Source organism: Paroedura picta, chromosome 11, assembly GCF_049243985.1.
Source record: "Paroedura picta isolate Pp20150507F chromosome 11, Ppicta_v3.0, whole genome shotgun sequence".
Lineage (NCBI taxonomy): Eukaryota > Metazoa > Chordata > Lepidosauria > Squamata > Gekkonidae > Paroedura > Paroedura picta.
In genome coordinates, this window is record NC_135379.1 from 45,860,381 (window position 1) to 45,888,231 (window position 27,851).

General features: G+C 43.6%; 1 protein-coding gene across 4 annotated transcripts; it reads right to left on the minus strand.

The window, feature by feature from the left end:
* Positions 1-3,751: 3,751 nt before the first annotated feature.
* PPP1R17 (protein phosphatase 1 regulatory subunit 17) lies at positions 3,752-27,851 on the minus strand. 4 transcript variants are annotated; one of them, XM_077303445.1, is made up of 6 exons: positions 27,362-27,851; positions 20,590-20,698; positions 19,178-19,306; positions 17,313-17,465; positions 16,569-16,721; positions 3,752-8,088 (listed from the first exon to the last, which is right to left on the minus strand). In XM_077303445.1, the coding sequence occupies exons 2-6, from the start codon at positions 20,603-20,605 to the stop codon at positions 8,009-8,011; spliced, it is 531 nt and encodes a 176-aa protein (XP_077159560.1). In that variant the 5' UTR covers positions 20,606-20,698; positions 27,362-27,851; the 3' UTR covers positions 3,752-8,008. The 4 variants fall into 4 exon arrangements, with proteins under 4 accessions (XP_077159560.1, XP_077159559.1, XP_077159562.1 ...); XM_077303444.1 differs by having other exon boundaries at positions 27,358-27,851; XM_077303447.1 differs by lacking the exon at positions 20,590-20,698 and having other exon boundaries at positions 27,362-27,850.

Genomic DNA, 27,851 nt, shown 5'->3' on the forward strand with positions numbered 1-27,851 from the left:
CACAAACAGTCGTATAGAGAAGAGAAAGAAGGGTGGAAGAGAAGGCTTGTCCGAAGAACGGAGGGTCAGAGGAAAGCCAGACGAACCAGCGTGGGAGGTTCCAATGGGTCCTGAGTTGGAAAGCACTCAGGGTGGCTGTCTGAAGCCACGGTTTATATGGGGTTTTGGGGAAGGGGCTACATGAGTGACAAGACTCATGTGAGCGCATGACGGAATTTTCCATGGGTAGGGATGTTGGACAGTGCCCTGGCTGGGTATGGAGATGGTTGGAGATGAGCTTAAACAAAGGTATTAATGTGTCTAAGGGGGAGAGCTATCATGTCTCAATGGGTCTAGCAGCTAGAATTTGGGGAAGAGATTTCCCCTTGCAGAGGACCCAAGTGTGAATATGTTGCAAGACAAAGAGGTTTTCCTAGGAGCCCCTGGGCCAACAGGATGGAGCCAGTCCACTTGATCAGCAATACAATGGGGTGGGAGGTAAGATGGAGAGCAAGAGTTGAGCCAGGAGGCACCTGGATTAGGTAGGGGCTGTCATTCTGAACCTAAGGCAGAGAGCAAGATTTCTAAAATGGGGTCTGGCCTGCCTTGGGAAGACTTTAGCAGCGCCATGGCTTTGGCTTAAGCCTAGACTATTGAGGGGTGCCATTGATTTTAGAAGACAGTGTGCCCGTCTGTGAGGCAGGAAGTCCTGCCATACTCAACAACTTCATTGTTGGCAGTTTTTAGGAGGAGATGGGATGAGTATTCTATATTCCAAATGGCAGCAGGAAATCTCCAGGTCTCAAGTGTTTCCCCTGGCTTTGCTATCTGGATGAGGCAAGGATCATTCTAGAGACATATTCATGATTCTAGAGACATATACTACCAACTATGGGATAATACTGACCCAGTAAAAAGTCTGTTATTTCTGGCATTGGATTAGTAATGTCCGAATCTGAAATGAGATCTGCAGGTGGCGTGCTAGCCCTTTCGAATCTCAAAGACAACTATTTATCATAAGGTAGAGTTATATAATATAAACCGCACAACCAAGTTGATACAATGGGTAGACAGACCAATTGGACAATCCCTCTAAATGCAGATATCTAGATTTTCAACCCACTCACCTGCAGCGGAGGAGTTTTCAAAGAGCTCCATCCTATCTCCCTGGAAAGCACAATGCTCATGTTCTTGTGACCATTGGAAATAGTTTGACGGGCTGCACCACAATTGCATTTGGGTCCTGGTATTTCTCTCCATTTAAACAACAGATCTGCATGACCAACAAAGCCTGTTGGTGTTCCGTTAGCTTTATGTGTCAAGTCAAATCCTGCAGGCCTCTCATTGGTGTTTATCAGGTTATGGATATCAGGTGGAACTGATTGTGTCTGTGTTCGCAACCATTCGTTCCATAGATTGAATGTTTGTGATTGCAGGATTTATGCAGACCTTATTGCTGAGTGTCGGGATTTTAGCCTGCATAGACCCACATTAACCTGGTCTTTGAAGATGGCCAGCTCTCTGTTCTCAATGATCTGTCTATATTCACAAAGAAGAGCATCTTTCCTCCAGAGATGCAGGGGAGCCAGAGATGGTTCTCATTGTTGTATTGAGTTGGACACCAGGTTGGTGGACATGGAGGCTGTCAAGCCACTCTGAAGCATCATATTCCACAATACTATACATCAAACCATTAAGTGTTGTAGCAAACACACCCCACATTATACAACATAGTTTTTTTGAGAATCTTGTTTTCCATGCATATTTTCACTGCTACATTGGTAAGCTGGTGCTTATAGCTCAAAGTTCTGTCCAGGGTAATGCCAAGGTACTTAGGTGTATAGTTGTGTGTAACCTGGGTTCTATTAAGGTAGACATTCAGTCCATGGTTGGCAAGATAGTTCTTGAGATGGAAGCAAGAGTATTCTGTTTTTCCTGGACATGGGATAAGCTGCCATTTATAGTAGTAGTTAGTCCAAAAGACCACTTTCTCAATGATTGTCAATATGCAATAGACATGACCCCCAGAAGTTAGGTCTACCATCCATTGAAAAAATGGGGTTGATCCACATTAGACTATCTGAGGAGTTTCTCCTCTCCATCCCTGTTCCTGCACTATATATTGATATTTTCCCAATATTACCGTATATACTCGCATATAAGCCGACCCACATATAAGCTGAGGCACCTAATTTTACCTCAAAATCTGGGCAAATTTATTGGCTCCCATATAGGCCGTGGGTGGGAAATGCAGCAGCTACTGGTAAGTCTATAAGTGATTAATACATGCTCCCATTCAGCCTCCCCCCCTTCCTCTCTTGATGCCAGACACCCTGTGAGAGCTCTGACAGAACTGCTCTGTGAGAACAGCTTTGACAGGAGAAGCAAACAGTGCCCCCCAGGCCAGCAAGCCAGAGCAGAACAATAGTACTCGAATTTGGCAACCTACTACAACAAGTACAACAGCTACCAAACTGGGAGAATGGACTACTCTAACAACAGCTACAGTGCCCCCCCCCTGAACAAAACACTGAAATAAGGAACTGTAAAACTGAACACTGAAAGAAAGAACTGTAAAAATAAACTTTTAAAAGAAATGCAACCCCAAGAAGAAAAGGCAAACAATGCTGCCCCTCAGATAAAAGACGAAAGAAACACAAGGAGAAACTCCCAAAGCACCCCTAAAACCCACCCCACCCACTGAAACCAAAAGAATATCTCAGCTTTCAAGACTTTTGCAGAAGGCAATGCTATGTTTGGCTAGCTGGGAGCAGGCTGTTATTTCAATTACCCGCATATAAGCCGAGGAGGGCTTTTTCAGTGTTAAAACTATGCTTATACACAAGTATATACGGTAATTAAAACAGAAATGTAACTGACACAACTTTCTGATGTTATAGCAGTAGTTTTCAACCAGGGGGTCAGGACCCCTTTGGGGGTGGAATGATTTTTTCACAGGGGTCGCAGCAGGGCAAGCAGCTTGGCCGGGGGGGGGGGTGCTGCTACTGTTGCAGCTCCTCCTGCAGGCACCTGCGCTCAGCCACCAGTTGCTTCAGCAGCGCCTCCAGTGTGGTGCAGCCTCAGGCTCCTTGTGTGGTAGATTGAGATAGAGCGTTCGTCTGTCTGGAGCAGCAGAAAAGAGCGAGATCAGCATGGTGTCAGAACTGAACTCAGAAATCCCAGAAAAAACCCAATTTATATACAATCATGAACAATGGATCTTCACGCCATTGGTCAGTTTCGGTTTAATTTCTGCGAAAGAACCCTTGCATGCTTTTATGGTTGGGGGTCACCACAACATGAGGAACTATATTAAAGGGTTGCGGCATTAGGAAGGCTGAGAACCACTGCATTATAGGAATACTCCCGATATTTAAGGAAAACAATAACTTCTTGACTTTCCCAAAAGGAATTAAAATGACGCTTTGAAGTGCATACCCTAGGTGCATGCTGTACTCTCTGACCCTCCCTTTAAAATGTTCAAAGGTCCCACCATATTCACCTTTTTCCTCTGTGCTGAGCTCAAATCTGCAGCTTGCCAAAAGACTCATCTTAAGTGGAGATCCTGTGACTGCATTTCATTACATCCAGATCATTGCCCTATCCTACTGAGTTGACCTAGGTTCATTGTTTCTTTATTTGTACATCTGTTAGCATCAGTCTACTGCATAAACTAGCAAAGTGTTGTGTGTTTTTTTTAGTGATCTGCTGGTTGTATATCTGGGTTTTTTTTCCTGCTGAGGCACCCCAAAAGAATAACAAGCAATTATACTAAATTCAAGACATTTATTGTATAGTACATGCAATTTTTTGTGGAACTCCACTGGATTAACTATTTTGCTCACTGGAATTCCAGCCATAATGCAAAGACTATTACTGTATAATTTTCTATCAGCATTTCTGGTGTCCTCTTTGAAATTGCCTCCTTGTACCACAGAAGCCATAATAAGTGCAGAAAATGAGCAAGGAAAGACGGGAAAATTGCGAGGTTGGCTGGAGACTATTCATTGACAAGGCAAAACTAATTGGTAGAAGCTCTGTAAACAAACGCCATTAATGATTTAGAATAGATCGTTTGAGATAGAAACTACACAGTAGCATTAGTACACTTCATAAACTGGGTCTTTAGAAACCCACATGATCAAGTCCCTTTCTCAAATTCTGAAAATCTCATCAATAAGTTTGGAATCCAGCTAGTAATTACCATTGCAAAGTTAAAATTAAAACATATATGCCATTTCTAGTATAAATGTTTTTTTAAAAAATCCAAAGAGATTTTTTGGTAGCATTTCAAATCATAGAACCCCCCATCCATTCCCTTCATCTTGGTTTTTGTTGCCCTGTATAATTAGAGAGCCTCTTGTGGCGCAGAGTGGTAAGGCAGCGACATGCTATCTGAAGCTCTGCCCATGAGGCTGGGAGCCGGCTCAAGGTTGACTCAGCCTTCCATCCTACCGAGGTCGGTAAAATGAGTACCCAGCTTGCTGGGGGGGGGGAGGTAAACGGTAATGACTGGGGAAGGCACTGGCAAACCACCCCGTATTGAGTCTGCCATGAAAACGCTAGAGGGCATCACCCCAAGGGTCAGACGTGACTCGGTGCTTGCACAGGGGATACCTTTACCTTTATAATCACAGTTCCAGAATCCACTGCCTGGCTTCCATCCTAAGGTAATAAATCGACCAGGCATACAGATATTCCTACCATGATATAGCTTTAAATCCCATTCCAGAATTGGATGTGGCATTAGACACTTTAGCATGGAAGTCAGTCTCTGCATTGCAGAACTAACAATACCTCCCAGTGGTAATTCAGGTCTAAAATATAGAAAAATCTAAGGAAAAAAGTTAAGATTGCACTCACCTTGATGCTGATTTATTCACTGAGTTTTTGTTTTCAAATCTAAACACTATCCCCTTTGAAATTATGTAGGCTGTCCATATTCATACAGTGATTCCGCATTGCAGGCAGCTGTCATTGCTGTGAGAATCCTCCTAGTCCCCATGGGTACCTATGCCCTATGTGAATCAGAGCATATGGAGGATACTGCCCAGATAGTATATAGTCAATGGAATGACAGATGGAATGGCTGAAAGCAGGAGGTTATTCTAGATCAGTCTTTCTCAACCTTTTTACTGTTGAGAAACCCCTGAAATATTCTTCAAGCTTCAAGGAAGCTCAGAAGTGATATCAGCAGGCTACACCTTCCTGCCATGCCCCCAGAAGTCACATGTCACCAGAAGTAACATAGCTTAGACACTCCCACTGTATGTGACATCACATTATGTCACTACCACCCTACTCCCCAACCCCAGAAATGGCCCAGCAGTGTACTACAGGAACAAGGCTGGGCAGTCATTCGCTGCTCCATTGCCCCTGCCAACCCAAAATTCAATTAAGTTAAAATAAAAGTAGTTAACTCTCTGGGTTTCAGTTGCGACCATATGCAACGAGTCTCAGCCAGCAAGGATTTCTATAACTGGAGCCCCTTCCCTTTCCACCCCCTCTAGGCCCACTGTTGGCCATTTTGGGAGAGGAGGGACATAACCGTATATGGTCATACCACCTGAATTTTTATTTAATTAAAATATCTTAAAAATTAATTAACTTCCACCCAATTGGCGAAACCTTTCCTGGGCTTTCAAGAAATCCAAGGGTTTCACAAAACCCCTGTTGAGATACCCTGCCCTAGATGGAGCTTTAGCCTAATTCAGTTGGGCTTTTTTGATGCTCCTATGTATGTCGTCCTACTTGCTCCCATTATATATACACGCTTCAGCTAAGCATGCTTGAAGGCAATGCTGGGAAATAAGACAGAACATGCCACATGGAACACAATAGTGGTAGTGTCTAAGTGTTTATCCTCCCTTTCTGGGAAACATACATGGTGCTCTCTTCTCATAACCAGATGTCCATGGACTACAATTCCTATGAGCCCCTGCCATCATTTGTTGGCAGGGGCTCATGGGAATTGTAGTCCATGGACATTTGGAGGGCCGCAGTTTGACTACCCCTGATCTAGATCCTAGGCCAAAACTGTCAACATTATAATACCGTTTCTCTCTAATGTGTCGTGGTAGTGAAAGATCAGACCTATGCCAAGAAAATAAATGAATATTTTGAAAGGGGCCTGAAACATAAACTGGAAAAGAAAATGCAAAAGAAGTTTTAAAGTTACGATTAAAAAAAAAAGCCTTCCCAAACCATTCACCATCTCCTTATTCTATTACGTAGCCTACAGCATTAGGCCAGCTACAGCATCTTTGCTTCTAGACAGTTCTTTACAGATGGCAATGCAGTTCGTAATTTAAAAGTTTCCAAGATGGATTGTGCTCATCAAAACCTAATTCCGAGTGCCACATTAAATCCACATTCGATAACGAGGAAAACGCAACCAATTCGCTCGTACAAATGAAGTTAATGAACATGTGCTTGGCTATAAATGAAATACTCGGAGTAACCACGGTGGGCTTGTTTCACTTTGCAATAACAGCAGTTATTAAATGGTGTCGCCTCGTTTCAACTAACCCAGCAGCCTTCTCCCCTGAGATAAAGGTACAACCCTTTCGTTGAAGAGGTAGAAACCATATTAGATCCCATAGATCTCAGGTTGGCAACTGATATTTGAAAGTAAATATTTGACTTGTGAAAGCTGAACCTGAACTGGGTTTTCACACGGTTCTGCACTCCAAGTGAGCATGATGCAATAACTAGAACATCCTAGAATTAATTCCCAGAAACAAAAAGGCTTATGATACAAGCAAAACACAAAAATCTGACAGTGGATGCAAATGAGCCCCAGTTTAAGGCATACAAGGGGATGAAACGGTAGCAATAGAATACCGTTAAAACGGCCACATCTGTGAGTGAATGTCAGTTTCAATGAAATAAATTTTGCCACACATCCTGGTGATGGGAAAGACTGTGTGCTACTGAAAGAAACCTGGGGAAATAGTGAAGCAAGTTGGTATCTGAAAGTCCAGGGGTGGGAGGGAGGTCTGAGGGAAGTGGATTTATGGCTTATGGATGAGGCCAGTCTATATTTTTGTGGATTGGAATGTTTGAGTCAGATCCCGTAATTAATATTCAAATGTCTCGAGTCATAAGCTCACAGTCAAGTCTTTTTCATTGTTCTAGGAGATCAGTTATCCAGGTTGCACATGGAAGCATTTTTAAAGAACAAGATTCACTCTGAAGGGCAGGGGAGCACGGGCGGAAAGTATATAGAGGAATATGAACTGGCAGTTATTGTGTGTTTGTAAAGAAAACTCAAACCCACAACCTCGTGTTGAGTCATAATTATAAAAGAATCGACAGGTTCACTTTTACCTTATCACAGAATGATTCCTAACGGATGGCAAAATCTGTGTTTGTTTTTTTTAATCTAAAACTCAAACCTGACTGAGGGACAGATTGGCTTATAGATTGCTAATAGTCACCCACTGTTGTGACCGTGCTCAGTAGGACTCCTTGCAAGAAGAACATCCCTTGTGCCAATAGAGCAGGGGTAGTCAAACTGCGGCCCTCCAGATGTCCATGGACTACAATTCCCAGTGTTTGCTGGCAGGAGCTCATGGGAATTGTAGGCCATAGACATCTGGACGGCCACAGTTTGATTACCCCTGCACTAGAGATTGCCTCTCCTTGCATTAGCTTTAGCCACCATCCACCATCTTAAAACCTGGGTTAGAGACCCAGCAGGCAGACTCTACCAATCAAAGATGTTTGGGGATCTCGTGTCAGAGGAAAACACTTAGTCTGGCAGAATGGATTTGCAGGATCCAACCTATGGAAGCTACAATATGAGCTTTGAGCATTTGATGCTTTAAGAACCAAATGATACATATATATAACTCCCCCCCCCCAAATTGTCTAATTAAAAATGCCTCAGCAGCAATACATGGCATGTATGTCAACAGTTTGGGTTGTTTCTTTCATTTAAAAGAAAACAAGCTGTTTTAAAAAAAATCACACTACCTCTTAATTACACAGAATTATTTACAGAAAGGCTTGACAATGTGACACAAAGCTAGAAAGGTGAAGATTCAGCATCCTTTTCTTCGTCTTCCACGATCACCGCCTGCTCACCGTCTTTAAGCAGTTTGACACCTAAAATCAAAAAGAGGAGGAAGGGGGTGGGGTGTTAATACAGATATAACTCTTGCTTCAAAGTATGGCCACCCTGGTGGCCAAGAAGAATGGGCAGGTGATGTATGTGGAAATCAGCTGCAACCCTAGAACTCCAGCCACCACCTGGAAATTGGCAACTCTACCTCCAACTGCTATCAGACCTTCTAAAGAAAAAGAGTAAAAGTTACCATGGGCTAATATCAATTTGAGGGAGGAGGGAGTTGAGTTTGGTGTTGGGAAAGAATTAACTTCCACTACTTCAGTCTCATGACCAGATAGGAAATCCCCCTGTCCAATCCAGATGCTTTTAAAGCAACTTAAAACATCCTGTAATAGATCTCCAGACTCTACTTAAGCTGGAGGGCTACATGGGAAGGTGGAAGATTGAAGTTTCACCAGAAGAGATGGCCACGTGACTTCAACTTGTCTTCTGCCTCCAAGGTGGCTATATCAATAAAGTTGCAGAATGAATTGACCGAATTCAAAGGAACAGAAGTGACTGTACAAATTTTCGGGCTATGCATATTATCCCCCTATCTCAAAAGCTTCCCCATAAGTAAAACCAACTCTGTCACCTCAGGGACAAAGGTTTGCTTTTGCTCTTCTGTTTTTCTCTTCCCAGGCAGTTTTTAACTCTGTGGACTCTGCAGCCTGTCCTGTTGCCATTTGCTTTTGCGCCCTACTGTGCTGAGGTCTAATAAACGGTGGAGAAAGGGACTCCATCACCCTGCTGAAGCAGAATTTCCCTCTCTGCTTTCATAGCCGAGCCACGTTTTCATTACTCAACTATGTCATAGTGTTACTGAAGAAAAGCACATTGTGCTAGCATGCTGTATTCAGAGCAGGGGCGGGGTGTGTGTGTGTGTGTGGAGAAGCCAAATAACGCAATTTAAACACTTGGTGAACTGGAGTCCCCTAAATATTTGAAAATTAAAGGGCATTTTCAAACTCTACCCATAGAATGAACCTTTGTGCTTCTGCACTGCTGCGGACCACCTTTCCCTCAGCCTGAGAATGTGTGTTGTTTCTGTGAATACATGCCTACAACATCCATCTTAAGCCAAATAATTTTAGATCTCGTTTGGTTAAAGAAAACCCGTGAATGCCTAAACATATTTGACACTTGGCAAGGAATCGCTTCATTTCTCCATTTGTGAGTACACATCTAGAGTCCTCCTTGCCTCCCCACCTTTGCCTATTTAGGACTGAATTTCTTTTCAGATGAGGATGCATCCTAGTCATTCAGTGTGCATGTGTGTGCACGCCACATTCAGTATTGAAGGGCTTCTTGCTTGTGGATTTCCTCCCCAGCACTTGGGGTTTTAGCATCCTTGGAGAGCAAAGGCCTGGTGTTTTAGAGGACAAACTAGTTCCAAACCATGTGGAAACCTCTGTCCTCCTCTGTCCTGCTTTGACCTCCCGCCTCCAACACAGAAGGTGTGTGCAGTTATTCTCGTAAATATCGTCTGGTTTGTCGCAGAGCCCGAAAAATTGCAATCTATGCATTTGCAAGCCAGAAGTAAATTTTCCATGAGATTTTGGGGATCTTTCTTACTTTCTCATGGTTAGCTGTGACTTGTGATGAACTTTTTTTTTTTTTTTTAAGAACCAGCATTAATAACACTGTATGTCATGGATAATCAATCATGAAAATGTTGCTCCTTTCCCACTCTTCATTTCATACTAGAAATAATATTCTGATATGTATCTTTGAAATATATAGCTTGTACAATTAAGCTTTTCTGAGTTTGGATTAAGGGTTGCACTGTGCCTAACCAGATATTTCTCTGGTGGCAGAAATCACAATGTACCCAATAGTTCAGCATGCTTAATACCATGGCCTTCAGAGTCCTTAACTGCTGGTTTGATGAGGATCAGTGTGTGGTGGTAGATTCTATTTTTATTTATGTATTCTTTGGACTTCCATGCTGCCACACCCTGAGTCGCTGGTTGGTGGCAGCTCACAGCATTCAGGAATACAATACATTTAAAAGTACATTAAAACCACCCATAAAATCACCCAACAGCAACATAATACAAAATGTAATAGCAGCAATATAATAATTAAGGCATGTGGTGTCCAGATTTCATGGTTTTGATAGATAGATAGATAGATAGATAGATAGATAGATAGATAGATAGATAGATAGATAGATAGATAGATAGATAGATAAATCTATTTTCAAGGTTTTGGTTTCAAGGTTTTTTGGGGGGGGCAAGATGGAATGTGTCACTATTCTGGTCTCAACCAGACACCTGGTAGAAGAAGTCTGTCTTGCAGGCCCTACAGAACTGAGTCAGTTCCATCAGGGCCCTCAACTCTTCTGGGAGTTCATTCCATTAGGTAGGGGCTTGAGGCTGGGAACAATCAATCTATTGGGGTTAGAAGAGCAAAGAGCTCTCTGTTGGGGAGGAATAGGAAGTGAGGCAGTCCCTCAGATATGCTGGACCCAGGCTGCATATGGCCTTAAAGGTCATAAACAATACCTTGAACCAGATCCAGAATTCAACTGGCAATTCAGCACCAGTGGGACGTAGGCTTTCCAAGGTGTCCTAGTAAGAACCCTAGCTGCCGCATTTTGTCCCAGTTGCAGTATCCGGGTCAGGCACAAAGGTAGGCCCATGTAAAGCGAGTTACAGAAGTCAAATTTGGAGGTGACCATCATGTGGATCACTGTGGCTAGGTGCTCCTGGGTCAGATGTGCCTTTGGTATGACTCAGCAGTTCTCAAGTTAGAAGATGTACACTCCCCCTAGTCAAATATCGAAGCGTGTCCCCTATCTGTAATGAAATTAATAGTACTCTTCCTCATGAGATATTCTGAAGGTGGTATATGATACAGATACTAAAAATTCTGACATGCCTACACTGGAGTGGTATTCAGTTTGATCAAGGTGCCCACAGGTGCCACCATGTAATATTTCTGGGTCTTCAGAGGATGACTTAACAGAATGCGGAATGGCTTGCAATAATTCAGCATGAAGAAGAAGAAAAAACAAGAACAGAGTGTGTATAACAATAAGTCTTATTGTCGAACTAATTAATGCCGGGACAAGCCCTCGAACTATCACCTCACTGATACTGTTAAGTATAAAGGAACCTACCACTATACACATGTTTAAAAGCCCCAAATAATTATTGTGGTTTCAACTAACTTCCCTTTAAACATACACACCTCAGAACTGCACAGTACACTTATTTTCCTCATTTGTGAAAGGCTGTTCAAGGTATGTAAACAGGGTGGGAGACATCACAGTCTGAGGCCCAACAAGTCTGGATAATAAATCAGCCTCCAACTGTTTCCTGTCAGTGGGCTTTTAGCTGGTCGGGTTCTGTTTACTCAACTAGGCCTTTCCCTGGTCATTTTCCTCCTCTCTTTTTTTGCTATGAAAAATCTTTCAGATAATGAAGTGTTTCATAAAGTCTGGGAATGGTGCAAGGGAAACAGGATGGCTTTGTTCAGTTCTGCATTCCTTCCAGGGGGAAGTTCATCAATGAGAGCCCTTTCACAGTCACATCAGCTGGAAAAAGGGCCAGCTGAAATGGGCTGTCTGGATTCACACTGAACTGTGAAGGAACTTATTTGCTTCACAATCAACAAGCAGCCAGCACTCAGTGTGTCTGGTGAGCGAAAGATTTTTATTTTATTTATTTTTATTTATTTTATTTCTTTAGATTTATCTCCCCTTGAGCAGACTCGGGCCAGTGAACAACATATGTTCAACAGTACATTAAAATCGCAGTTTAACAATTCTAAAATCAGTTCTAAAAATTCTGCGCATGGGTGCAGAATCCAGAGTCCAGGGTAGGAGTGCAATACAGGAGGGAGGTCAATGAGATGTTGATAATGTTTTAACCACAGGCCTCGAGGCTCTGTTTTATAGCTCCTATTAGCTTCAAAGCCCGGTCCTAAGAACGGGCCCTGAAAGGGTCCCCTACCCAGGCCAGGCAGCTTAAGAAGAAGAGTTGGTTCTTATATGCCATTTTTCCCTACCTGAAGGAGGCTCAAAGCGGCTTACAGTCGCCTTCCCATTCCTCTCCCCACAACAGACACCCTGTGGGGTGGGTGAGGCTGAGAGAGCCCTGATATCACTGCTCGGTCAGAACAGTTTTATCAGTGCCGTGGCGAGTCCAAGGTCACCCAGCTGGCTGCATGTGGGGGAGTGCAGAATCGAACCCGGCATGCCGGATTAGAAGTCCGCACTCCTAACCACTACACCAAACTGGCTCGCAGCCGTATCAAGTGGGGTGGGTGGGGGCTGGCCAGCTCGTTAGCAGGGCCGAGACAGAGCTCCTTAGCAGTCAGTCAGCAGGCCAGGAGGCCCTCATTAGCTAGCCCTCCACCACGACCCTTTGCCCAGGGCCTTCTCACTTGCCGCTAGCTCCAGGCACTGAGGTGTCTGAGAGCAAAGAGGGCCGGAGGGCCCACATTCAGCCGATGCTTTGTCATCTGCACTGGTTACCAGTCTGTTTCCGAGTCAGATTCAAGGTATTGGTATTGACCTCTAAGGGTATACGCGGCCTGCGGGATATCTACCTGCAGGACCGCTTGGTTGCTTATGCCCCCCCCCCCCCGCAGAGCACTCCGCTCTGCGGGTATGAATTTACTGGTTGTCCCGGGCCCATGGGGTGTTCGCCTGGCCTCAACCCAGGCCAGGGCGTTTTCAGTCCTGGTGGAATGAGCTCCCAGAAGAGCTAAGAGCCCTGCGGGATCTACCAGCTTTCCGCAGGGCCTGTAAGATGGAGCTCTTCCGCCAGGCATATGGTTGAGGACGGGGCAGCTCTCCCACTAATCCATTGGAGGATCCCCTCCAATATTGAGATCTCTAACATCGAGATCATTGTTAGATCTATTGCATTGGCGCCACCCTTTTTCTGAATATTATTCTCCCCACCAGGCTGAACATGGGGGAGTTTTTTTACTGCAAATGATGCTGCTGCTGAGACTAACCTATTCTTCTCAGCTGCGTGGGACCTTGGACATATAGTTTAATGAGAAATCCCTTGCTACCTGAAAAGCCCAGTGATAAAACCTTTGCAGAGTTGGTAGCCCTGCTGAAGAACCACTTTAATCTGGCTCCTAGTGAGACAGTAGAACATTTTAAATTTAATTCACGATCCAGAAAACCTGGGGAATCTATAAGGGAGTCCGTTGCTGAATTGAGGAAGCTGTCTCAGAACTGCAATTATGGTGTAACATTGACACAGATGTTAAGGGATCAGTTAGGCTGTGGAGTAAATGATGAAAAAATACAGAGGAGACTGTTGTCAGAGTCTGCTTTAACCTTTGATACTGCGTTAGCTTTGGCCCTGGCTATGGAATCTGTGTCTAAACATTTACAGGATTTGCAGTCACCAGCACTACAACAAGGAGAGAATTATCACACACAAGAAACACCTGGACATATTTTGAAAATGGTCAGGGAACCTGAAAAGGAAAAGAAACGTAGGGAGAACTGTGACCACACTGCTGGACTCTATGCCTCTTTATTGTGTAGATTTTAAAATGCAAAATGTTAAAATCAGTAAAGGGTTTAAACTACAAGTACAACGATATAGGCTAGATATCAGGAAAAAAACATTCACAGTCAGAGTAGTTCAGCAGTGGAATAGGCTGCCTAAGGAGGTGGTGAGCTCCCCCTCACTGGCAGTCTTCAAGCAAAGGTTGGATGCACACTTTTCTTGGATGCTTTAGGATGCTTAGGGCTGATCCTGCGTAGAGCAGGGGGTTGGACTAGATGGCCTGTATGGCCCCTTCCAACTCTATGATTCTGTGATTCTATGATTCTAATTGTGGCCAGATGGGCCACCTTAGATGAATATGTAGGGTACAGATGTGGGGTGTTGTCACACAAAGTAATGTGAAATGTCACTCTACAACTCAGGGAATGTATGCATTCCAAGAGACACGTCCTGCAAGTGTGGAGGAGGTACTATATATAATTTAAATTATGACTGGGTCAAAAATTCCTAAAATGGATCCTATAGCTTGGTATAGTCTGCCATTTTCATCTCTTTAGGAGGGAAAGTGGGCAGACCATGGTATTCAAGGATTTATCAATTAAGCAACGTAACAACTGAAATAACTAACATTGGTTTGCACTGTGAGATTTTGCCTGCTTCCTATGTCATGGGCAGCTGTCAGGAGGAATTATGAACTACCAAGCAAATACGAACAAAGTCATTAAATGTGCCCATTTGGGTAGGATTGCACATAACAGCCAAACCAATGATAAATAATAGACTGAAAGACACTTTGATTTTTTTTTTTTTATTTGCAGCAAACAGCCATGTGGAAACTTCTTAGGTGGAGGAATGCAAAACTGAGATTTTATTTGGCCCAGCATTTTGCAGAATTAATTTACTCCACAGCCATTAGCCAAAGAAGCATAAAAGTCCCATTTCAGTCAGCCACCATGACCTCCCTGTTCTGACATGGCAACCAGTTTTGTACACATTTTGACACATATTGTGACTGAGGTTTTGGTGTACCAGATCCTGTTCAACCAATGAGCGGCGGGGACTCACCAGGGCCAATGTTTGGCTGGCGGAGGGTGGGCAGGAGAAGACGCAGATCGGATTGGCTCCTGGGGCACGCAGGGGGCAGGGCCAGGATCATCTGTTTGAGATGCTGTCTGAGGCTTTCCCACCTCTCTGCTGGGCCGCTGGGCAAGTGACCGACCCTCCCTATTCGTATTTGTTGTTGTTATTTTGCTTGTTTATTCATCACAGCGGGGTATGTGCATGGAAATGAGCCAATTTCGTGGGGAGCCAGTGTGCGATCGGACCCCCCACAAGGGTAGGGGCCCCTTTTAAGGGGTGGTAACGAGCAATTTCAATACCCAGTGGGGTGGGAAGGACTGCTCGATAATGACCAAACAACTCAAAGGTGTAAGCCAAGGAGGTTTGCTCCCTTTGACTCTCTTTACGGGTTTGTCTCCCATTTTAGCAATCCAAGTAGAGGCATCACGTATTCCCAGCAGGTATCATGACGTGTTCCTTTACAATGTGGATTAAATGGGGCAGCCTGCGGGCTGCTTAGTATTGGCTCTTTCCAATGCTGTGCCAACCCTCTGGTGGGAGGTTTGTTATGTAATAAATGCTGTGGCCAAATTTAAGCCAAAGAACGGCTTGTGGCAGGTTACAACGTATGAAAGCCCCAATAAAATTCCCCTAAAAACATTATACACTGCACAATACAATGCGGCAAATTAAAACAACTTAAAAATCCTAACCAAGACCTCTGGGGGAGGACATAGGATAGTGGGCTTGGGACAGTTTATAGTGTTCGATTAAAACAGTATAGAGAGAGATTTCTGCCAAGACTGGCCTCCTCCTGCCTGCCAAGTCAATATTTTTCTTCTCACAGGATGAAGTCTCCAGACATTTGGTATTAGACCTCGTCTCTGCTCTTACCATCATAAATTGACACCTTATATTGCTTTCATATCCTTTACTATTATTTCAATCCCTAAGTGGTAATTTGCCATCAGGTCCAACATTTTACTGTAATACTTCCTCTGCAAACCTGGAAGTAAGACCTTACAATATTTTCAGCACATTTCTGCTTCTGGTTAAGTGAGCATGTCTATTTACACTTAAGTAGTGAAACTTCAAGTCATTTCCTCACAAATGGCTTGTTTGTTTCAAGGTGTGACACCAGATAGAGTCTTTTAGCCAAATCACTGAAACAAGAAGAATTTAAAACTGTATGGTGCAGAATGTATGGTAGATGGTCGGGCTCTTTGTATTCAATACCTAGTTTCAAAGTCCAGCAGCACCTTTAAGACCAACAAAGATTTATTCAAGGCATGAACTTTCGAGTGCAAGCACTCGAAAGCTCACGCCTTGCATAAATCTTTGTTGCTCTTAGAAGTGTCACTGGACTCTGATTTTTTTTTGTTGCTTCAGACCAACACGGCGACCCACTTGAATCTAGATTCAAAGTCTTTGACTTGAGCTCTTTCTCAGCAACAGATGGCTTTCAAAAGCCCGATCAATGAGTTAGTTCTCTGTATGCTGCCCGATGCTGACATTCATAAGTTTATAAGGGAATTACAGGGCGGCCCTAAAGAAGAGTTAAAAACCTTTCTAAGCCTATTGATTTAAATGGGCTTGAAAGCGTATTAACACCACTTAGGATTATACAATCACTCTTCCCCTCCCCCTTTAATTAGTGAATCATACCTTTCTTTGTTGGACAGAAGGATGGGAAGTGGGGGGGGGGGGAGACACACATCGCCATAGAACTGCATGCTAAAAATAAACCAATTAGTTGAAACAGTTCTGCGAGAAACTGAATGAGAAACTAGCAGTTATGAAGATGTGTAACCCCGAATGCACATACCATAAAGATCCACATAAATATTATAAACAGAATTTATGAGATATGTCCTTGTTTGCAAGCTAACCTAGGGTATTTTAATTTTTTGTACCATTTTCTTTTATATTCCCCTTACCAGAAAGTCGTGGTGGTGTATTGATTGCAGGTGTATTTTTTCGTCTGGGTTTTTTCTGTTCTTGGTCCAATTTTTGGAGTGCTGGGCTGCTGTGACTTTTTGGCAGTTTCTCAGAGATGTCACACCTTCTGATTAAATGATCTGAGAGAATGCCTGTCAACATATAATAATAAATGGGAGTCAGTCTTTGTGAAATGTTGAGACGTTTTCATCAGCATGAGCTAAGGCAGATATCACTAAAAATCTTGCCCCAAAACTAAGCTCTTTCCTCAGTACCTGTGTGGCATGGGGGGTGGGGGGAAATGGATGCCACTCTGTGGTCTTAAGTGGTAGGATGGGATAAAGTTGTATACAGAATCACTAAACTCTGTGCTGGAATAATAGAATAATAGAATAATAGAGTTGGAAGGGACCTCCTGGGTCATCTAGTCCAACCCTCTGCACTATGCAGGACACTCACAACCCTATCGCTCATCCACTGTAACCTGCCACCCCCTTAAGCCTTCACAGAATCAGCCTCTCCATCTGATGGCTATTCAGCCTCTGTTTAAAGATTTCCAAAGATGGAGAACCCACCACCTCCCGAGGAAGCCTGTTCTACTGAGAAACCGCTCTGTCAGGAACTTCTTCCTGTTTAGACAGAATTTATTTGGAATTAATTTCATCTCACTGGTTCTGGTCCGTCCCTCCAGGACGTCTATGGCATCTTATTTTGCATTTCATGATATTATTAGTTTTACTAACCTGGTATAGGTGGTGGGGTATGGATTGCCGGTGTGTCTTTTCTTTTTGGTTTTTTTTGTTCCAGGTCACTTTTTGGAGAGACTTGAAGAACTGTCCCCTTTCTTGGTATCTTTTTGAGTTCACAGCTTTTAAGTAGCTGTTCAGAAAGATCATCTGCTTTTATAGAAAAAAGCATGGTCATTTCAGAAAAATGCACATAAAGGTCAGTCTTGGAGATTGGTTTGTACTTCCCTCATTTCTCATTTCTTGAGAAATCTCACAACCATTTCCCCCCAGAATAAATAGCAGCCCTGGCTGAACCACAGCCGTAATTGATGACACGGGGGTGACCCGATGACATCACATGCTGGAGCGTGGTGCGTTGGGGGGCAGGGCGCTGGCCTTTAAATAGGCCGGCTGCGCATTCGCCCGCCCTCTCTGCGTCCAGCGCTGGCCAGGACAGCCACCCTCCCACCCTCCCTTGTTTTTTATGGTTTACATTTGTCACAGCTGCGGGGGGATGCTAGGTAGGGAGCCTGTTGGCAGTGAGGCCTGTCTGCGCACGGGACTCCCTGAGGTTGGGGGTCCCAATAAGAGACTGGCTGGTAACCGGGCGCAGCCTGCCTGGCTGGGAGGCCAGGGGCCTGGGGCCAGGCGGCTGGGAGATGCCAATGGAGGCGGACACCCATTAGGTCCCTTTCTGTCACCTCCCACAGTGATTCCATGGCGGAGAGTGTCTCATCCTCCCACCTGGGAGTGAGGAGTGGAGCTCAAGCGCCACGGTTCATGTGTGCCGACCCCATGTTGGGGGAGGGGTTGTACTGTTAATAAAACTGCTGCGGCCAGTTTGTTCACCAAACAACGGAGTCACGTCTTCACTGGAACAGTCGCCACCTGCTAGTCAATTTTGTTTCATTCACAATACAGAACAGGAAACCTTGATAAATTTGAAATACAGGCCACTAGGGCCAGATTTTCCTATAGGCTGACTAGGCTTCAGCCTAGGTCCTCAAGATCAAGAGGAGCCTATATTCCGCATTTTTTATAAAGGTTAGTACCAATCACAACATGTTTCATTTAACATATTGATATATATATCACAGTAGTGATGTATTTTATTATGTCTCATGTAATTTACGAACTTAAAAATGGGAGGTGAAAGGGCCACATAAGTGGAATAGCCTAGGGCCCCTTTTCATGTAAATCCGGCCCTGCAGGCCACCTATCAGATTGTGGGAATTTCACCACTGGACCGATGATGACTATCTCAGCTCTGCATGAAGAATCATAGCTGAGGTGAAATAAACTGTATGAAGCTGCAAGCCACAGCTGAGGTACAATATGACACATGAAGCTGCACGTCTGAACTACGAGAGAGGTGCATATAATATAGCCAACAGGCATTTCAGTCAAAATATAAACATCTCCTAGCAAACTGTGAGTCTCCATGGAAATGTTTTTAAATGTCAGTTCAGGAGCTGACAAAAGAGGGGGGAAAGGCAGCAGAACTCCCTGGGCAGCACTGTGATTTAAAATAGTGTATAGAAAGCTTTTGTGGAACATGTGTAAGGGCTTATTAAAGGAGAAAAAAGACGGGAAGCCCATGATTTTTCATCCCTTTCTTCTTCCTCTTCTTTAATTAATTTTTCTCTAGAGGTTTGGCTAATATTAATATGCTGAGCCCAGCAGAAAAAAAAACAACTCTGTCAGCCCCACCCGTTGCCTCTCCATCTGGCGTCAGATGCGTCACCAGAAGGCAGAGTCTATCGGGTTTCAGGAGAAGCAGTTGTTCTGCTGGGGGGAGGGAGAGGGAGGGGTAGGGAGGCTTTGGCCTGCACTTAAGGATGTAAAGGAGGCCCTTCTCCAACAGCAGGTGCTGACATCACCTGCATACGGCTGGCTTAAGTGGCCGCAGCGATTGTCTCGCCCCTCCAGTCTGTCTTCAGAGATCTCACGCGATGTCTGCACATATTCAGTTGACATCTCTGCAGGGAGTGGAATAGTGGCCTTGGAAGCTGTTAAGAGACAAAATGATGCACGATCTTTACCCAGTCATGCTAGGCTTCTCTCCCATAAAAGATTTCATCCTCGTTTTTTGTGTTTTGCAACCCGGGGATTGTTGGTTTACTTTTATGTGTCAGTAGGTTTGCTAAGCTCCAGGCAGCACTTGGAGATCCTGGAGAAAATGGCTGCCTTGGAGGAGGGGCTCTGTGGCATTATACCCCATATAGTGGACGGTCCCTCCCATCCACTAACCCCATCCCTCCCCGGGCACTACCCTTAAAATCTCCCAACCCTGAAAAGGTAACCCTATATGTTGAGTTTTAATATTGCCTCTCTCTCTCTCTCTCTCTCTCTCTCTCTCTCTCTCTCTCTCTCTCTCTCTCTCCCCCAGTGGTCTCAGCGAGCCAGCTCTTGTGGATTATATGCTAAAAATCCTAGTACAATAAAACCCCAACCACAGTTAAATACACAACATTAATAACACCCAACGATAGTGGCATAAGCCCTCCCCACAGAATCCCCACCATGACAATATACCTTTTCCCACAAAAATATATCTTTTTCATGAGCAAAAAGAAATACCTGCTTGGTGTGCAACTAGTAAAGGCACTAAAGCCCTGCCCCCCATGCCCCATTATTTTAAAATTAATCCCTAAAGCAAATTCTGCATATATCTATTGGTTGAAAGGGGGTAGAGCAGAAATGCTGTTTGGTCACTCTTTTGAATAGCTAGAGATCTTCTGCAACAGGACAATAGACACTGTGGCCTAATAAGATAAACTCAGTCCACTAATAATAAAGTATTATGAACATAAGTATATAAAAGAAGCCATTTGGATCAGGCCAATGGCTCATCCCGTCCAACCCTCTGTGTCACATGGTGGTCAAACCCAGGTGACACCTGTGGGGCGAGAACTCCAGAAGCCCTCCCACTGTGTCCTCCCAAGCATGAAGAATACAGAGCATCACTGCCCCAGACAGAGTGTTTCATCTATGCTAGGGGTAGTCAACCTGTGGTGCTCCGGATGTTCATGGACTACAATTCCCATGAATTCCCATGAACTGGCAGGGGCTCATGAGAATTGTAGTCCATGAACATTTGGAGGACCACAGGTTGACTACCTTTGATCTATACCTTGTGGCTAATAGCCATTGATGGGCCTCTGCTCCATATGTATATCCAGTTCCCTTTTGAAGTTGTCTATGTTTGTAGCTGCTTCCTGTGGCAGTGAACTCCATGTAGTAACTACTCTTTGGGTGAAAAAGGACTTAATTTTATCTGTTCTAAACGTACAGCTCATCAGTTTCATTGATGATGATGATGATGATGTCCGTTCAGTTGTGTCTGACCCTTGGCAATTCTATAGGAAAGTCTTACTCCCTCTTAGGTGAATCACCTGACGCTGAAAGAAAGAAAACAGTACTCCTCAGCACCCACAGCCATTTCTTTGGATCTGGAGTTCTGTTGGAATATGGAAGATCTGTAGTGTGCATGATTGAACATAATATAAAGAATGTCCTACAAGGGGCATCAGAGGACATATGTAGCTAGCATACTTAGGAACGTCCTCGTGTTTTTCAAATAATCTTCTCTGTGTCCTCATTGACTCATTGGAGACGTCTTGCCCCTTTTCAACACATTTCCGCCCAGCTTAACGCCAGAAGAGAGCAGATTGAACAACAGAACAATTAGGAATCTCTGTCTCTCTCCCCAAAGCTGACCACCCAAAAAAGTGTATGTAGAGGATTATGTGAGCTGAATGGGAAAAGGATGGAAGAGGATTCAGTGAGATGGAGTAAAATGCTAGCTGGATCCAACTAGTATAGATTGATATGCTTAAATAAAGTGATATTTAAGTAACTGGCCATATTCATAGACATGTTCATAAGGATTGCAAAGGTTTGTAAAGAAATAATTAGTATTCTATATAAGTAGCATTCTATATACCACAAAAAGGCAAGTCTGCACAAGCTGCTTGTGTGGCTTTTTTATAACTCTTGATGTGATTTTATAGCCGTAGTATGTACTTTGAGTAGATTTAACCATTCTTTTATTAGCAAACAATTAACACAAGAATGAATGCTAATGGCTTAATAAGAGATATATCTGTTGATCAAACACAGGCTGTTTTACAACAAAGGGCTCTGAGTTTCCTTGTGTTAAATATTATTCAGGATCTTATGTGATTTCAACAGTTTATTGTTAACCCTTTATAGGAAATAGCCTACTAGAACCTTGACATGATTCAGTCAGATTCAATGCAGGCCTATACTTCGGGCCTTTGGAAGGTCAGAATAGTGGTCAGGGCACTAAACTAGGCTGAAGTCAAAATCTCAAAAAACTCAAAAACAAAAAAGGGAGAGAGGTCCCAGAACAGAACAAACAGAAAGAAAGAAACTGCACAGTAAAGCAGGAGTGGCTGCACTGTGCATCTGCAGATGTCATAGAATCATAGAATCATAGAATCATTGAGTTGTAAAAAATTCCAAGGATGGAGAACCAACATCTCCCGAGGAAGCCTGTTCCACTGAGAAATTGCTCTATCAGAAACTTCTTCCTGATGTTTAGACTTCTTTTGAATTAATTTCATCCCATTGGTTCTGGTCCATCCTTCTGCGGCAACAGAGAACAACTCTGCTCCATCTTCTATATCAGGGGTAGTCAACCTGTAGTCCTCCAGATGTCCATGGACTACAATTCCCATGAGACCCTGCCAGTGTTTGCTGGCAGGGGCTCATGGGAACTGTAATCCATGAACATCTGGAGGACCACAAGTTGACTACCCCTGCTCTATATGACAGCCTTTTAAATACTTGAAGATGGTCATCAGATCCCCTCTCAGTCATCTCCTCTCCAGGCTAAACAGACCAAGCTCCCCCAACCTTTTTTCATACATCTTGGTCTCCAAACCCCTCACTATCTTTGTTGCCCTCCTCTGGATACACTCCAGTTTGTCTACATTCCTCCTCAAATGGGGTGCCCAAAACTGAACACAATACTCCAAGTGAGGCCGAATCAGAGTGGATTAACGTGGTACCATCACCTCCCGTGATCTGGACACCATAGTCCGTTTGATACCACCCAAAATCCCATTTGCCTTTTTAGCTACCGAGTTACACTGCTGACTCATGTTCAATGTATGGTATTCTAAGACTCCTAGATTCTTTTCACACATACTACTGCCAAGAAAAGATTTCCCCATCCTATATTGGTGTATTTGGTTTTTCCTACCTAAATGCAGAACTTTGCATTTGTCACAATTGAACTTAATTTTATTCAGTTTAGCCCACTTCTTGAGCTTAGGCTCCTTCCATCTTTTCTTCTCAAGGGAATTGTTTGTGATTGAGCCTTCAGTATTTCACTTTTAAGAAACTACCATTTTTAAGAAACTGACCACGGGACTCTACCCAACATACCTTTAAGTCGACTAAAATCAGCTTTCCTGAAGTCCAGTTGATACGTCCAACTATGTAAAGGTTTTCTTTTTCCCACAATTGAAAATTCCAAAAGCACATGGTCACTACTACTAAGTGTGCCCACTACTTCCAACTCATCTACCAGTTCTTCCCTACTGATGAGAATCAAGTCTAAAATAGCAGAGCCCCTGATTCCCCACTCTACTTTCTGGGAAATGAAGCTGTCAGCAAGACAAGTTAAGAATTTACACAAATATACTCAACTGAACTTTCATGCTTAGGTACCTGTATTTCTTCACAAGTATAAAGATTCTTAACATATATTGCTATACCTCCCCCCTTCTTTCCTTGTCTATCCCTTCTGAATAGATTGTACCCCTCGATTCTAGAATTCCAGTAGTGAGTTATCCCACCAAGTTTCTGTGATTCCTATTAGGTCATAGCCCCCTTTTCTATTAGGACTACTAGTTCCTCCTGCTTGTTTCCCATGCTCTGTGAATTAGTGTAGAGACATCATAATCCATCCTTTGTGTGCCTCATGGACTACAATTACAATGAGCCCCTCCTAGTATGTTACCAGTTTGTTTACATTTTCTTGACATCCTTACTGTGTAGTTACTTTCTTTCTGTTTCTTTCTTTCAAAATCTTCCCATCACCATCACCTTGAGCCTGTCATTCTCTCTCAGCCCAACTTACCTCATAGAGCTGTTGTAAACATAGTGATGGAAGAAGAGAGAACATCTACTTCTCTAACAGCTCCTTAGGAAAGGACAGGATAAAATAGTAGATATGTATATTTTATGAGCCTCTTGTGGTGCAAAGTGGTAAGGCAGCAGACATGCAGTCTGAAGCTGTCTGCCCATGAGTCTGGGAGTTCAATCCCAGCAGCTGGCTCAAGGTTGACTCAGCCTTCCATCCTTCCGAGGTCGGTAAAATGAGTACCCAGCTTGCTTGCTGGGGGGTAAACGGTAATGACTGGGGAAGGCACTGGCAAACCACCCCGTATTGAGTCTGCCATGAAAACGCTGGAGGGCGTCACCCCAAGTGTCAGACATGACCCGGTGCTTGCACAGGGGATACCTTTACCTTTTACGTATATTTTGATGGTGTTGGCTTGGATAGTGAGGAAGCATGTTGGTGTCCAAGCCACCATGTTTCCAATTTTCTCACTCTTTAGGTAGGCATTAACAAGGTACCAGAATCTGGTGGTACATAGTGTTAATTGGCTGTCACCTGTGAAGTCACCCAACCCACTCCAATTCTTGAAGCCGTTTGCATTTCCATGTCCATAATAATTATGATGCAAGTTAATGGATAAGCATCATTGTGATATCTTGAAGAATAAAAAAGCCATAGAAGCCCTTTGATGTGGGCAGAGAGGAGGGCAACTCCAACAGCATGGCCACAGGTCAGTTCAACGATTTGAGCACCTGCTGTTTCAGTGGTACCACTGGGAGGAAGCTGGGACCTGATATGAGTTCACTTGAGCTTTTAAATTGATCTTCTCCATTGTTTTCGACTTCCAAGCAAACCTTCTGATATTATATTGACCAGCTCACAGATATTATGGGGGAGGGCATGTGGATGTGTTCTGCCAGTTACCCATATTTCAGAGACGCACGTGGCACATCGGTTATGCTGAATTTATTGCCTGTTGGGTGGCAGATTGTACTCCTCCGTTTCAGTTCAGGATTATAAAGCCCTTTGCCCTGAAGGGCTGATACGGAAAAAAAATATGGTTCTTGTAATGCCTGTATGGATTTGTGTATGCCTGTGGGGAAACACCTCCAATCTGCTATTGATGTCTGGTGGGAACCATAAGTGGCTGTTATGCATATTTTATAGAGTCCGTGGCCTGCTGTGCTAATGTTGGAGTTGTCATCAGTGATAAGGGACACAGCAGGACGTCTGGAGCAGAAGAAGGGCAGACCGGGATACTCAGAATTACAGTCATGTGTCAAGATACTATCAGTAACGGCTTCCCTTTTATCATCTCTCATTTTATGTGCCAAATGTTGTCAGGGATTTGAAAAAATACTGACTCTGATAGACCAAGGGTCTGATTCAGTATAAGGCAGTTTTATGTGCTCACCAAGGCAGCTCAGCAACAAGTGAGCCAAAGGCAAGGCTTCACGGAAATCGACAGAAACATGCATTCCTATCCTTCGACCACCATGGAAATTGGATTTCTGAGATTCTCAGCTTTTTAAAAAGTGTGGTCCTTAGACAGCAGTGACTGTGTATAGGAGGTAAAAGCAGGTTGCTACTGAGTGTTTGTGAAAATACATTCTAAAACATATAAGCTATTCTGTCTGCAAGAAAAATCTCCAGAAGTTTATGATTATTACATGATTAAAGGAAAAGGTAAAGGTATCCCCTGTGCAAGCACTGGGTCATGTCTAACCCTTGGGGTGATGCCCTTCATGGTAGACCCAATATGGGGTGGTTTGCCAGTGCCTTCTCCAGTCATTATCGTTTACCCCCCCAGCAAGCTGAGTCAACCTTGAGCCGGCTGCTGGGATTAAGCTCCCAGCCTCATGGGCAGAGCTTTCAGACTGCATGTCTGCTGCCTTACCACTCTACGCCACAAGAGGCTCTTATTACATGATTAGGTTGTGTTATTTTATTGTTCGTATGATGATTGTTGTTACCAACCCTGAGCCTTCAGGGTTATAAATACAGTTTTAATGTTTTTGTATGATTATTAACTTTTGTGCCCTTTATAGTCCTTTTCTCATACACTCCAGTCATATTCCTTTTCCTAAAGATCCAGAGTACCTCATTCTCACCAATGTCTGTCTGCCTACAACTGCTACCTGACAGAAATGTTTCTGCTCTTCAAAACTATATAGATCTGAATCATTTAAGGTATCGCCATATCTCACAATCAACAGTGGTATAAGGAAATCTTACCAATGCTTGTGTCAGAGTTTCACTACTCACCCAAAGCCCTAGTGGGGCCCATAATACTTGGAAATTGGGGGTTCCTCCCCATCTCTGTCAATTTCCCTTGAGGCTTGGGGAGGGGGGACCCATGGGGGGAATCCCATCTCCCTTCCATAGCAGTCCCAATCCCCACTACCCACCTTTAGCCTGGTGCCAACAGAAACTGTGCCTGGAAGCCACTTTAAGCCCACAATGGCTCCCCATGACTTCTGCACCCATAGCCAGGCAAGGATCCACTCCCAGCATCTGTCCTCCCCAGATTCCATCTCCAAACCTCCAGAAGTTTCCTGATCCGGAGCTGGTAACCTAACCCCCTTCCCCACTAGTTGCCACAATGGACCTTGTTACCCTATTTCCATGCAATGTGTTTAAAACTGGGGTATGACTCCTCTGTTTGGCAATAGTTTGCTCTGAGAGGAACAGGTGATGCTTATTAAGAACAAAGAAATATTAACTAATTTTTTTTGGGGGGGGGAGTGGACTTAAGGGAATTGGACTTTCAGCCATGTTACCAGGGTGGTATGTAGATCTCAAGCAATATAATTTGCCAGAAGTTTCCTTAGGAACAGCATGATAGCTCTTATTTTTTGGGGGGGAAAACCTCTAAACTTTATAAGCCGTCAGAAAATGAGAACTGACAAAGAAGCACAACATTTCATTGTTTGAGCAGGTGCAAATTTTGGCAAGAGGTTGAAGACAGATGTTTATTTGCAGTATCATAAATTAAAAAAAAAAGTTAAAGCAGCTTCTAAACAGAAAACTTCCCTATGGGAATTCAAGTGAGACCAATATGAAGAAATTCAGCAGAGAAATCTGCAGGAATCTCAGGATATATCAGATTGGTCTGTATAGGAAAAAAACATTACTAGATCAGGAACAAATCTGCTGTATTCCTACATGTCAACAAAATGCTTACACACTAAAATGATCTAAAGTGCTATTGGGTGTCAAGTCACACCCCGGTTAAACTGGAATCCTTAAATGGATTCAGAACCATGTATTTAAAACTCAGGGAGCATTCCTAAATATATTTATTTGCATGCTAAACACCCCATGATTTCACAAGAATAATTTAGGTTTGCAGGATAAATCCATCCCAATCGGAATACGTCATGTTTCATTCAGTTGTGGATCAAAGTCATACTTTTAGGAGCAAACAGCATTTCGTTGCAGACAAATAAAATGAGTAAGGTTAAACAGATTTACACAGCAATAGTAACTGCGGCAGCCTAAACTCATTTAGTCTACAGTAAATCCTAGACAGGTCAATAGGAAATACGCTTAGATAAGTGCTTTCCTATGTGCATGAATCTGGGCATAAGTCAGACTGACTTCAATGGGACTGAATTCAGCATAAACAACAATTTGTAAGTATGCAAAGCACTGCAGCCCATTTTCTGCTATGCTTATCTTGCCCCTACATGAGCAGACTAAAATCTGCACACCTCTGCACAACAGAGATGCAAAATTTTGAAATATCATTCGAATAATGTATTGCGTCTAAAACGCATGCATCTAGTTCTTTTCTCACTTCACAGCTCTGTCAGGTTTCATCTCTTCCCCAATAAGGGTGGTTTGTTCAATGAACCTGACCAAGTAGCTGATCTGTGACTTTTTTTTACTATCGCCCCAAAGGCAGATTTTGGGGGGGTGGTTTTCCTAGGAACACAAAAGACAGCAAAAGTTTGAGGAACTTACCTACCAGTGGAGCTGGGTGAGGTGCGATAGGAAGTCAGCGTTCACTGGAGTAGAAAGTTTCTCCTCTGCTAGCACCGAGACTTCCCCGCACGCCTTATCTAGGGAGCACCAGTCGTGGTTGCTATGGCAATGCTTTGTTTCCAAGTGCCCCAGGAAGGGAGAGAAGGGCAACCTTTAGCCTGTGCTCTAGCCGGTTTTAATGATGAGATGTGTGCTGCTTTTCAAATGAGTGTCATAAACAGAGGAAAGCAATTGTGTGGGGGGGGCAAGATTTGAATTCCAGACGGGAAAATTATCCTGAAAACAAAACAGAGAGCTAAAAGATTTTTTTTTCTTTCACAACAGATGACAGCCGGTGTGCGACAAAAATAAATGCGCTATGGGGCAGAATCGGCACAAGCCAGAGGGCCCAAGATGTAGGTCATCCAACTCACGTTGTAGCCAGAAGCTAGTGAGTGAGGTTGCTACCAGGCAGACATCTGAGTTCTGTGGGG